Source organism: Hippopotamus amphibius, chromosome 1, assembly GCF_030028045.1.
Source record: "Hippopotamus amphibius kiboko isolate mHipAmp2 chromosome 1, mHipAmp2.hap2, whole genome shotgun sequence".
NCBI classification, from domain to species: domain Eukaryota; kingdom Metazoa; phylum Chordata; class Mammalia; order Artiodactyla; family Hippopotamidae; genus Hippopotamus; species Hippopotamus amphibius.
This window is the reverse complement of record NC_080186.1, coordinates 42,125,705-42,139,411: the sequence shown is the minus strand read 5'-3', so window position 1 is coordinate 42,139,411 and position 13,707 is coordinate 42,125,705. Positions and strand designations below refer to the sequence as shown.

The window sequence follows — 13,707 nt, the reverse complement described above, 5'->3', positions numbered from 1 at the left end:
GTTAACCTTGAAAAATCACTGTCATACATATTAAAATATCTGCATAAATGGATCACTAAAGTGCTCTCTAAATGTGAAATAAACAGTCAAGACAGTGAAGGCTGTTATATATATTTTCTTAAGGTTGTTGCTTTTATCAATACTTGACATATGGAGGCCAATAATTTATGGCTTTTTATGTTCACGGGTATAAAAAATGTTCACAGGTAATTTCAAATTTATTTATTGGGGCCTGTGTTAAAATTTGCTGTATGCTAATTTTTCCTATACTGTCACCCCCCCCCCCAAACAAAACAAAACAAAACAAAAACTGGAGGGGAGTATAAACTGTATTAAACTACGTCAATGAATTAAAATGAAGTTGTTACTCACTAGAAGGCAGATATTTTACAGATGACTTCTCTGTTCCTGATAAATGCTCATAATTAAATTGGAATGGAATCCCCTCAGGCAGAGGTGGAGATTCTGCTAATGAAAGAGCACTAGAAGGTCAAGACTTGTGGATGAAAAAGAAAGTAGAGAAGGGATGTTCTACCAAAACTATTTCTAGAATTTTGTTGGTGGAATAGATATTAATGCTTAGTTATAGTACTGAAAATTTTAAGGAGGTGGATATCTATCTATCTATCTATCTATCTATCTATCTATCTATCTATCTATCTATCTATCTATCTTTTTGTAGTTCCCTCTTTTACAACGTACCTCCCCCCCTCTATCCCTCCCCCAACTTGAAAATTAAGAAACCGGCTCGGAGAATTATGAGATGGTATATGTGAAAATGTCTAGCACGTTGCCACTAATTGCTTTAAAATGTTAACAGTCACTGTGTTGTATTTTTTGCAAATAGCCACCAGTTCAAAGCTTGGGGACAATATATATATTTTCATTACATTCTTAAACGTTAATTTCAGTTTGTATTTGAGGGTAGAGCAATGGTACGTTTTAATGACTGTTGTCTATTTGTAGAAACAACCATCTCCTTGTTGGTAGATGCAGATATTCAAACTGAAAAGAAAATCATAATAGAGAATGAAAAATTAAAAACCAGTTAGAAGAGATGTTCTATTAAAACCATTTCTTGCGTTGAGTTAAAATTCAGCTGCTTCTAAAAAATTTCTACACTTACTTATACCTTTCCTTCTCCCTCTAATTGAAGAGAAAACATACCATTAAAAAAAACTGTTCTGTGTTATTTTGCATCCACCTACTTTGGTTGGCAGTTACCCTCAGAGCTATTCTGAAGGTCAAAGTTGAAGTGGCATGAATGACTTTGCATTTTGAAGGTAGAAGAGAGACTGCTCAAAGGTGGATTAACTGTGACTAACTATCCTAACCAACCATTAGAAGACACTATTGTGGAGAAAATCGCTCCTAGATGCAGCCACTAAGGACTCAACATATTCTGCTAAGCAGCAGCTAGAATCAATTTGTAGAGATAATATTTTAGCTGTAAAGTCTGTGAAAATTATACAAATCACCATAGTAAATTCCTTACAGCCTTTGCCCCCTCCTTGGTCTAATCTAGGTATTCTTCCTCTGTATTTCCATAGCACCTTAGCAAAAGTGGTATTAGAGCTCTTAGCAAATGGTACCATATATAACTTGTCTTGTCTGCGCATTCCTCAATAAACTCAATGAAGGCAGACATAAGATCTTACTGGATCCCCTTCCCCAGTATCTGGAGGACAAATCATGAGAGTTAGACCTTATAAGAGTCACTACTACTTATTTTGTGTGTGATACTAAGCAAGTAACTTCGTATCAGTTTCCTCATCTGTAAAAAGAAAATGATAATAATAAACAAATAAAGTTGACACAAAGCCCTTAATGCCTGATGCATACTAGCACTCATTAAAGGCTAGCCTTTAGTATTAATGGCTAAGTGAATGAATCAGGCTGGTGTCTGAGGTTGCAGATAATAAAAACCATTATCACAAGGAACATGAATGTGGTATGTCAACCCCAAACAAGATCTGTGTTAAAAAGAACCCTGTGAACTTGGATAACATTAGGCATAATATACAGTTATGTTCCATGCATCAGAAACGGTTTTACCTGGAGATTATGATACTAAGTAAAGTAAGTCAGGCAGAGAAGGACAGATATCATATGATATATATGCAGAATCTTAAAAAAAAATGATACAAATGAAGTTACTTACAAAACAGAAACAGACTCATAGATTTAGAGAAAAAACTTTTGGTTACCAGGTGAGGAGGGTTGGGTGGGGGATAGATGAGAGTTTGGGATTGACATGTACACACTGGTATATTTAAAATGGATAACCAATAAGGACCTACTGTAACAACCTAAACTGGAAAATTTGGAAAAGAATAGATACATGTATATGTATAACTGAATCACTTTGTTGTACACCTGAAACTAATGCAACATTGCTAATCAACTATACTCCAATGTAAAATAAAAATAAAAATAAAAAAAAGGCTTTACCCTCTATCAACTCCTCAGAGAAATGAAACTAAAACATGAAAAATAACTGCCACAAAAGCACCATAGACACTTGCTTAATGTTTCACTGTCACTGTAAGATTTTAAAGTATGGGTACCCCTCAAAAGTACTCTATTTTTAATAATAGACCACCTTAAAACCTATATGTAATAAAAATTCCCACTTGGCTTTCCAAAATTTAATATTCATAGTTTTATCAAGTAAAAGTTTTTTTTCTGAAGAAGAAACTGAGAATTTACAGAGTATTTAAGTGCCTAAAATAAGGTCCTGTATATGGTAAGCATACAATAAATAGTATTGAAAGAATTATTGTAGGGGTAGGGTACAGAGGTCAAACAACTAGCAGGTAGTGGAGCAGGAGTTGAAATCTGGCGCTGTGACTCCCAACCAGTTTAAAGCCATAAATATTTTCTTCTTGCCAAACTTACCCTTCCCCAGGACTACTGGAAAATTGTAGAGCTAGACTAATTTGATGTTCTTCTAACATAGTCTGGCAGTCAGTGCTGGTCCTGGCAAACCTTTTTACAAAGTTATTGCACAAGTCTGCCAGTCAAGATCAAGAAACATATCTAAGGAATTGCATAAAAGCAAGCACTAAAGGTATTAAACATTTGTGTAGATTCATATGTAAAGATAAAGGAGGATCTATCTGTATAATAATCAAGAATTCTGGAATTCTGAGCTCCTTAGCCCAGCATTTGAAGCCTCCATAATGTTGGTCTTTAACGTTTTTCAGGTTGCCTCTTTCAGAAACCCTTCTTTACATCCCCTTATACTTCGTCCTCGTTGATTTCTACACCCTTCCTTGTATTCTCCAATCTTTGTCTCTGCTCAAACTAGTCTGTGTCTGAAATCACCTCCATTATCTACTTGTTAAATTACTGTCCATTCTTCTTCATAGTACTTCAAAGTACTCCTTTTCTTCTCTACAATCTTCACACCTGTTTTAACTCTCAGAATAGTCTGTCTTGAGGTCAGTCATTATGTCTTTGATTCCTGTGTTATTACAAATGAGAATCAAATAATTATGAAAAGAATGAATGAATTGTGAACTAGCAGGCAGGGGTCTTATTCATCTTCGTTTCCCTTAAGCAACCTAGCCATTTGGGAGATAGGATGCTGATGTGTAAGGAACATAGAATCATATATAGTTTAGAAACTGGGTTCCATCTTTTTATAGCTGCATTACCTTGGGAAATTACTTAACCTTTCTGAAAAACAATTTTGTGAATAGAATGGCATTTCACAGATAGACTTAAAAAATGAGAATTAGTAGTTCTTTACATGGAGTTCTGGATATGCAGAACTATTCCTTAAATGTTTATAGGATTGCATTGAATCACCTTTTAGTATGCTAGTTGTTTAGGGAAATACAGATGAATAATAAAGATTCTTACCCTCAAAAGGCTTGTAGTCTTTTTTGTTTGTTTGTTTGTTTGTTTTGAGTATTTATAACAGCTTTATTCATAGTAGCTCCAAACTGGAAACAATACAGATGTCCTTCATGGGTGACCTGTTAAACTGTGGCACATCCATACCATGGAATACTGCTCAGCAATAGAAAAGAATGAATTATTGATTCATACAACCTGAATGAATCTCCAGAGAATTATACTAAGTGAGAAAAGCCAGTCATAATATGTTACATATGACTCATTCCTGTAACATTCTAGAAATGGCAAAATTATAGACATGGAGTAGATATTAGTGGTTCTGGAGACTGAGGAAAGGGTGGGTGTAGGACAGAAATGGGTGTGGCTATAAAAGGACAACATTAAAGATCATTGTAGTGATGTAGGTTTTGTATCTTGACACTAACGGTGTCAATATGCTGGTTGTGGACTATAGCTTTCCAAGATATTGAAAAGACTTGTGGAATTCAAGACTTTGAGTTCAGGACTTCCACAGGTGAAACAAAGCAAACCATTAATACACACTATAAATAAATATTATACAAGGTATATGATATATGAATTCAGAGAAGCGGCAGTCTGTAATAATACTAGTGGGCCATGAGGTAGTCTGAAAGCTGTGCAGTATTTTGGAGGAGAGGGATGCAAAGAAGGATGAAAATATTATTAGAGATTGAAGTGAGTATGATGTAAAGTTTTTGACATGAGGAGAAGTCAGTCAAGCTCTAGAACAAAAGCGAAATTCTAGAGAATAGTTGTGAAGTAGGTCTATTTATGCAAAGCCTTGAAATCCCAAGTAGGCTTTCCTTTACTTGCCACTTCCAACTCCAAATTCATTTGACATACATACATATACTGAATATTGACCCAGACTACCCTTTGAGCCTCACCATACTCCTCTCATATACCCTGAGCTTTGCACAATTTCCTGAACGTGATCATTTTTCTGGCCTCACTCCACTTAAAACTCAAGTATCATTTGGCATAATTGTTCATGCCCTCCTAATTGAAACAGTTACTTCTTTTGGCTACCTTGGTTTTTCTGTTTTTCTGTTATCTCACTGACTGTTTATCTGTCTCCTTTTCATTGATTCCTCTTCAAATTATTGGAATGCCCTTGGGCTCCATCTTGGTCTTTCTCCTTTTCTCTAACCTGTTTCCCTAGGTGATTTCTTTTGGTTACAAAATCTAAATACTGTCTATAGTAGTCCCCCTATCCATGGGGGATACATTTCAAGACCCCCAGTGGATGCCTGAAACCACAGAGAGTACCAAATTCTACATATACTATGTTTTTCCATATACAGACGTACACCCCAGTTATATTGTGGATTCAATTCCAGACCACTGAGATAAAGCATATATTGTAATAAAGCGAGTCACATGCATTTTTTGGTTTCCCAGTGCATGTAAACTTAAGTTTATACTATACTGTAGCCTATTAAGTGTGCAATAGTGTTATGTCTAAAAACGTACATACCTTAATTAAAAAATAATGCTGTCAGAAAAATAGTGCCAATAGTGTTGCTCAGTGCAGGGTTGCCACAGACTTTCAATTTGTAAAAAACATACTGTCTCTGAAGCGAAATAAAGCAAAGTGCAATATGATGGGGTATGCCTGTACATACATACCTGTGATAAAGTTTAATTTATAAGTTAGGCACAGTAAGAGATAAGCAATAATAGCTAGTAATAGAAAAATTATAACAATATACTGTAGTAAAAGTTATATGAATGCACACTTTCAAAATATCTTATTATGCAAATATGATGCCTTTTCCATTATCTTAAGCACTTATCACGCACTGTGGCCATAACTTTTGCATATAGAGGTGAGACAGCAAAACTAGCACAGATTTCTTTTTCCTTCTTCACTATTTCATAGATAGAAGATTCATTCTTACCGTTGATCTTAGCAACCTCAGCATACAGTTTTTTTAACTTTCCCTTTTTCACTTAAAAGAAGCACTTTATGACTTCTCTTTGGCATATCCAAATTGCCAGCATCACTAGTCTTGTGCTTTGGGGCTATTATTAAGTAAAATAAGGGTTGCTTGAATGCAAATACTATGATAATCAATCTGATAACCAAGGTAACTGCTAAGTGACTAAGGGGCAGGATATTTTGGACATAGGGATGATTCATGGCCCAGGTGGGATAGAACAAAAGGGTGTGAGATTTCATGACTCTACTCAGAACAGCATGCAATTTAAAACTTATAAATTGTTTATTTTTGGAATTTTCCATTTAATATTTTCAGACCTTGGTTAACTGCAGGTAACTGACATTGCAGAAACGGAAACAGAAGATGCGGTGGGGAGGGGGGCAGCTATTGTATGTGCTGTCGACTCTCCTGCTCCAAGCTCTCGTACTTGACCCTCAACTCTTATACACAACTGTACATGTTATCTCTTTTTGGATCTTTAATAGGCAAACTTTGATATATACAAAACTTCACTCTCAATTTTTCTACCTAACCTGTTCTTAACCCAGTTTTCCTTGTTAAATGCAATTCCTTCTTTCCATTTGCTCAGACAACCTTGGAGTTATGTTTTTCTCTCACATTCCATCAGTAAGTTGTCTGGCTTCTACCTCTGAAATACATCTGAACCTGACAACTCTTCACTGTCTCTGCCTCTCCTACCCTACTTAGCGTAAGCCACCATCACTTCTTGCTGGGACTAGCCCTGCCTTGACTCTTTCCACACTGTAGCCAGAGCAACCAGAATAATGTTGTATAAATGTAAGTGTAAGTCAGATCTTAACCATATCCCAATGTAAGACCCTCCAATGGCTTTCCTTTTCAATTACTATAAATACCAAGTTCTTTATTGTGGTCTACAAGGAACTACATGATCAGACTCCTGCTATCTCTTTCTCATACCAGACTCAACTTAAATGTCACTTCCTCAGAGATGTCTTCCCCAGCTATTATGTTGAAAATGATTCCCTTTCCCCCACCTCTCTGCCACCTTTCATAATCCTGTTAATTTTCTTCACAACACTTAACATTCTCTAAGGTTACTTATTCATTTACTTGCATATTGTTTCCTTTACTAGAATATAAGTTTCATGAAAGCAGGGACCATGTTTTTTTTTGTTCATAATTGTATCCCTAGCAACTAGAACGGTGTCATAAATATAGGTAGGTGCTCAATAAATATGTTAACTGAGTGAATCAACATGCTGTGTTCTTCCATTTATTATTTCCTTGTCTAAAAAATGCCACGCATCTCTCTCTTCCCCAAATAAAACAAAAATTTAGTCCTTTCCAATTAATAAACTCTAAGGTCCTACTTATCCTTTATATTTCAGTTTGTATTTTTCTTCTCTTCTGAAGCTTTCCCTTAACCCTTTCCCCCTCTCACTGAGGCAAAGTTAAGCACTTCCTTCTCAGTTTTCGTTGTGTTTTTTTCAATTTCTCAGTTGTACCTATTACATTATACTATGGCTATTTATGTATCTGTCTACCCTCATTAGATTGTGAAGGTTTTTCATGGACAGGAACTGTATATTATTTGGGTTGGTTTCCTTAGCATCTGGAATATTGCGAGGCATTCAGTTAATATGGATAAATAAGTGAATCAAAATCAAAATCTTAATTCCCATGGTAGTTTTCCAGAAGGCAACATTGCTGTGTAAAATACAAAGATGAGTAAGACTCTTGCCTTCTGAAAATTTACAATTTATTCATTATTAAATATTTATCTGCATTGTGTCAGGCATTGTGCTTAAGTGGTAAGGATACAAAGACAAAGGTCCCTGCCTAAAGAAACTATTTTAGCAGAGTATTATTTCCTTTGATTTTGATCAGTATTATTTCATGCTGTATATTTCCTAGGTATTTCGAATCTGTAATTAACCTGTAAACTCTATGGGAGACACTGGGACACAGATTAACTGCCTAATTCTAATCTTATGTTGCATGTATATTTATCACATAGTTGCATATTGGCAAAGGAGGAATGATGAAGGCCAGAACCATATATTTTTTGCTTCCATAAGCGTGGCATAATTACACTTGAGACTAGCAATACAGATTATTCATACATAATGGTGACAGATTTTTACTTTCATTGCCAATGGTGCTTTTTAGTATTGTCATAAACAAATACAACCATGGCTTATGTTTCTTAATTTATGTGGCTAAATTCATTTATTCTTCAAGGTTCTGACACATTTCTTATATTTTGAAACTTTGGCAGAGTTTAATATTGCTCTGAATTCTCCAGTTTCTGAATTCTGGATATTTCTGAGCCCTAAGTGAAAGCACAGTTATTTTGAAGGAATATTGGTATAGCAATTAAAGTTCTGTGGATTTCAATACTTTCTCAATTTTTACTGAAACTGCATTTCTATTCCTATATGACACTTATGAGTATAAACAATAGTTTCAAATTTCTGTTCTTCCAGAACTGCTGTTTCACTTGGAATTGAATCAGAGTCTTTGAGTATACATTTTAGCAGCATATTTAGAATTTAATATAATTGACAAATTTGCTTCTCTTGGAGAAAATACATATGCAGACAATAGCACATGACTTGTATGCAAAGTATTTATAATTGAAGTTTAAAAACACCTTGGTAGAGAAGGAGTTAACAGGTTAGCTCCCCTTGGTTGTTCTCAGCATGCTCTCTTGCCTTTAGGAGCTGAAAAGATGATAACATTGGGCCTGGACATGCCTGTGTGGAGGTTATGGTACTCCTGGGGTTTTTGCAACTAACTGTAAAGCAAGCTAGAACTTGTTCATCTCAGAGTTCCTTGTTTTTCTTTCAACCCTTTCAGTGCCCTGCAGGAGTCATTAAATCAAAACTTCATGCTGATCATCACCCACCGAGAAGTCCAGCGGGAGTACAACCTGAACTTCTCAGGAAGCAGTACCATTCAAGAGGTGAGTTATGTCTCACAGCTAAGGAATAAAGGTAGCTCATTATAGCTAATGTTGACCCTGTTAAAGAGGACTTACGTGTTCTGGTTGGAAATTCTCTTTATGTTTCATTATTGGGTTCTTAATTTTAATTAACTGGAGCATCAATGATTACTGTAGATATATTAAATGACTTGACCTAGAAAGATGAATGTTGTAAATGAAAGCTCTTGATAATGCTTAAAAGTCAACTTTTAAAACCCTGCTTAAAAATAACTTATTGTTATATATTTCACAGTTTTATAGTAATTATTCAGAATATTAATTTGGAGATTATTGACAGCATGCATTTTCAAACATTCTTATGTTTTATTTGAAAGGTTGCTTTCAAATATATTATTTATAATGTGTATCCTGCCTATTTCCAAAAGGAATTGAGGAGGCTTTTCTTAGGCAACTGAATTCCAGCCGTGGGCAGTATTGGTGAGATGCTGTAGGGGACCCAGTCATTTAGCTTAGAGTATCTAAGAAGAATCTATTTATAGTGTCAATATTTTCATCAATGTGGCCAACCAGGGCCACTGTTTCAAAAAAGAACCTCCCCCAAGAGAAAAGAGGTAACTTCTTATCTGTGGCCCCACCCACCTAAAAGCTAGTAATTTATCTCCTTGAGGGGGGAATGTAAGGCTAAGACAAGACTTATGTTTAGAAACAGTGAAATGATGATTATGTCACATTACCTTTGTAAGTTATGAAGACAGCAATCATTTGTCTACTCATGTTTTTATAAAGAAAATTAATCATGTTTAATCTCAGATTATTTCATAAATTTTTTCTTGGACTACATTGCTTCAACTAATTACTAACGTCATATTGAAAGAACAAGTTGTTTTCACCCTAATTATTTTTCAGAAGTATATGAATTGTTTCAGTAATGGCTGGACTGTTAATGGTTTTTCTTTTTTCATGTTTTATTAATAAATTTCAGCTTCTGAATTTGGCATAAATACCTCATTACTTGAAGTTTATTTTCTCTGTTTATCACTTGAACAGTTTGTTGACTAGTAACTAAGATCTTTAAAACTTCTCTCGGCCTCTAATTTGAATCATAGGTTTAAGTTATTTGATTTTTTTCCCCAGGATTTTAAATATATTAATTGCCATTTCATTTTTAATCTCTATAATGGATGTTCTGTTCTCTAAATTTAAATTTTTAATTCCTTGAAGAATCATTTTCGTTTTTACATTAAAAATAATGTTTAACTATGGCTGTATCACAGAGTTATTCTGGGAACCTCATGATTATGAAATTTAAATTATTTTTGAAGAAAGTTAAATAAGAAATTTAGTTTCAAAATAAATAACCACAGTTTAATCAAGAAAAGCAAAGATAATAAGAGGTAAATTTCATTCTGTTGTTGATTTACTTTTTTAAGTCAAAGGCTAGTATAACACATGAAGGGTAAATTAGACTGCCTTATTTTTTTTTTCTGATTGAAATATTTATAGCCAAAATTTTACCTTTTTTTGTTTTTTTGTTTTTTTGTATTTTTGTTTTAACATCTCGTTTCTATAGTTTGAGTGTGTTTCAACTTTCTTCCACAAGAGGGCAGAGAGGACTATTAAACTGATAGCCTAAAAATGCCATTCAGTGTTTTCAAATTAGCTTCTCTTATATTAACAAAAAGGAGCATAATGGCCAAGTTATTGTTTGATTTACAGATAATTGGCATATTGCAGGGAGGAGACTTAATTTCACCCTTTTAAATTAAACAGGGAGATTTAAAAAGACATAAAATATTCATTAATGTTCGGTGATTATAAAGTAGTGGCATATATTTATTTTGCCTTTATTACTGTTTCGATGGGAAAATACTGCAAATATTTCCGAAATCGAGTTGGCCATACTGACAAGTTGAAATGTTTAAGCAGCGTTAATGCAATCTGCTCACACCTGATATCCTATGCAGAATGATTCAAAATGACTACATCAATTATTAAAAGAAATCTTTAAAATTCTGTAAATGTGCCATTGTGCGCCACAGTTGGCTGAAACTGTTCTCCGTGGCCTGCTATTTAGATTATCAGATATATTTTAAGCTTCAAGGACTTGAAAACAGTAAATCTTTTTATACCATTTTCTAAATGAAAAATGTCCCAAAAATATTTTTGCAGACAGATATTCTTATGTATTTCTCAACACGAGTTTGGTCTCTTCTTTTTTTTTTCCCTTCTTTTAATCTTTTAAAAGTTGGTTTAAAATAATATTTAAAATGCTAGTTTCTAGGAAAAAAATAGATGCAGTTGTTTCTAATAGCTGTTGCTTTTCTATGGGCAGACAGGTACACATAGGCTCTTTTATTTTGTACAGTTTAGAAAAGGAACGTGGATTATGCTCTCTAGGCCTAGGGTCACACTCCGTAGGCCTAATCCTAAGACTTTTCTCCTTCAACTTGTGAAATACCTGGAAGGGGTTTCAGGAGGACAAGATGCTCTTATGCTGCAGCCATGCAACCCACAGTGACACTTAAGTACATTCATTTTTTTGTTGTTACATGATTGAAAGTCAGGTTGCAACACAATAAAAATATAATCTTGAAATGATTTTGCAGTTATTTTATAAGTGGTAGAATTTTTGCTATGATGTGGAAACTTAATGATACCATATATCCTAACTTGTAAATTAATTTTTGTCACCAGTTTCAGAAATCTCTTTTCAGTGTTGTTTAATAGATTCAAGAATGAATTCCAACCAATGTATGAGAGAAAGGAAGAAATTTAAAGAAAAAAGTGTTTTTATTTTCCAGTGTAGTAGTATATTATTTTTGTTGTAGATGGGGGAAAAATACCATTTTCTGGTATTTTTAATTTTTGAAAGCCATGTATTTTTAAAAGAAAGCTCTTATAATATTTTCCCCCCAGAGGGAAAGTTTTATTAAATGAAATAGGATTGACAAAGACACTATAATTTAAACTTTTAATGAACAAAATACATTTTTAAAAATACTGACTTAGAAAATAGAACTTAACTGCAGTTTGAATTTTAAATGACTTTTCAGTGACCATATGTTCATGCAAGTTGGTGATAAACTGATAGTTGTACAAGTGTTTGTTCATTCTGGCTCTGTGGTCTCTTACCTCACAATGCATGACTTATGTCCTTTGGGTGCTCTAGACTTTAATTTAAGCTAGTTAGATATTGAGGTTATTTTTTTTAAGCTCTTTACAAATCCTTCCACTTACATTATCCTCCTACTTGAGGAAAAGGCAATGATAGTATAAAAAGGTCAGAATGGAGGGCTGCAAGTAGTTATAAGAATAAAAATCCTTTCCCTTTTTCCATTATGACAAAATAGTTTATAAAAATTATCAAATAATGTAACAATAACTTTGTGATGATCTGTCTTTCTACCTTTTTGGATCCTTAATTAGCTAGTTGACACACTTTAGTGAGTTTCCTTGAAAGTTTAAACAAGCTTACCTTATTTTAATGAATTTTCTACACTGAGAATTTAGATTTTTAAACAGTTAATTGTGTAGATTTTAGTAATTCTGATGTTTAAAGATCTATGGCTACAAATGCACTTGGGATTGGTTAAATTAAGGGGAAAAAAAGATTGATTTGCCTACTTCAAATCCTAAACCCAGGTGTGGAAAAGGATATAAAGTCCCTGAAATCAAGCCAACTTTTCTTGGAAACGAGTTCTTTGTTGTCCATCTTACTATTGCAAAATCTCCTATTAGACAGAATATCCCCTTTTCTTTGTAGGTGTCATACAAATTTAAGGAATACACACATGACCCAGAATAACAGTGATAAAAAGAACCGTAACTATTTTTGGTACGGAATCAAGGGGTATTCCTTATCTCTTACAGCGAGAAGCACGATGAATAGCTATTGGAATTATTTAAATCCTTTTCTGAGTTTCACTTTACCTTAGAATTCTCACTGTTCTTATTAATGTTGATTTAGTTCTTCATGGTAATTTAAGGGAAAAATTGACAACCTATAAAAATATATCTTGCATGGAATAGTAAAACATTTCACTACTAATACTAGCGATTATTAAGTGGGAAACCACTAGTTTGAATTAGCAACAAGAAGTGAACTAAATAAATCATACCAGTCCTTAAAAATAATGTTGGCTAAATAATTGTGAAATGAAACTAATTCTGATTCTGCAAATTTGAAACTCCTGTTGGGTTTTTTTGTGTCTGTTTTTCTCTTGCTGCTTACTCAGGTTGTTTGACTAATACATATTTCGAACTATTTTCCTTTAATGCTGGAGGTTAACAGTAATCAAATATGTAGTCTTTTACAGATTGTACTAAAGAGCAATTTTCTAGTAGTGGGTTGACTATAACTTCTTAACTAACATGCCCTTTCTGTATGTTTTACGTATAGTTTGTTTATTTTTTGGTTGGCTTGTTTTCTGGCATGAAGTGGGTAGGGTGCTGCTGGCACAGAACTGAAGAGTAGGGAGATAAGAATGTGCATATGCAATAGGGTAAATTAAATTGTGTGCTTATTTAATTAAAAGTTTAAGTGGTTTATTTTTACTGCAAGATGAATGGCACATATAAGCTCAATTAGAATGAACCCATTTTAATTAGTGTGTATCATAGGTTGATTTTTAAAAATTTGAAGTCACAAATGACATCTTAGCAAGAATAAAAGATATAATTTCTTAAGCAACTGGGCAATGAATACAAGCCTTTATTCAGCTTTCAGAAAAGTAGATTATGAGTTTCTTTTGCATGTATATGATGTTTCAAGCTGCACTCTATAACTGAGATCTGTTGAATTTATACCACTTCAAATGAACAAATCAGTAATGATCATTTTATAAATATTGGGGTTTTCTCTGATGCTTAATAAATTATCCCCTTAGGAAATAAATTTAAGTAATATTTACAATGCAGCCATTTGGAACTAAGTCTTTCTCTCTGAAAGTA

At 33.8% G+C, this 13,707-nt stretch overlaps 1 protein-coding gene across 12 annotated transcripts in view; it reads left to right on the top strand.

The window, feature by feature from the left end:
- The window catches only part of FAF1 (Fas associated factor 1), a 463,179-nt gene that overhangs the window by 212,016 nt on the left and 237,456 nt on the right, over nucleotides 1–13,707 (top strand). For all 12 annotated transcript variants that reach the window (XR_009049289.1, XM_057710484.1, XM_057710451.1 and 9 more), the window contains one exon: nucleotides 8,670–8,775. Coding sequence is in view for 11 of the 12 variants with exons in the window: in XM_057710484.1 (XP_057566467.1) it covers nucleotides 8,670–8,775 (106 nt within the window). In the remaining variant the exon portion in view is untranslated. The remainder of the gene's footprint in view (nucleotides 1–8,669; nucleotides 8,776–13,707) is intronic.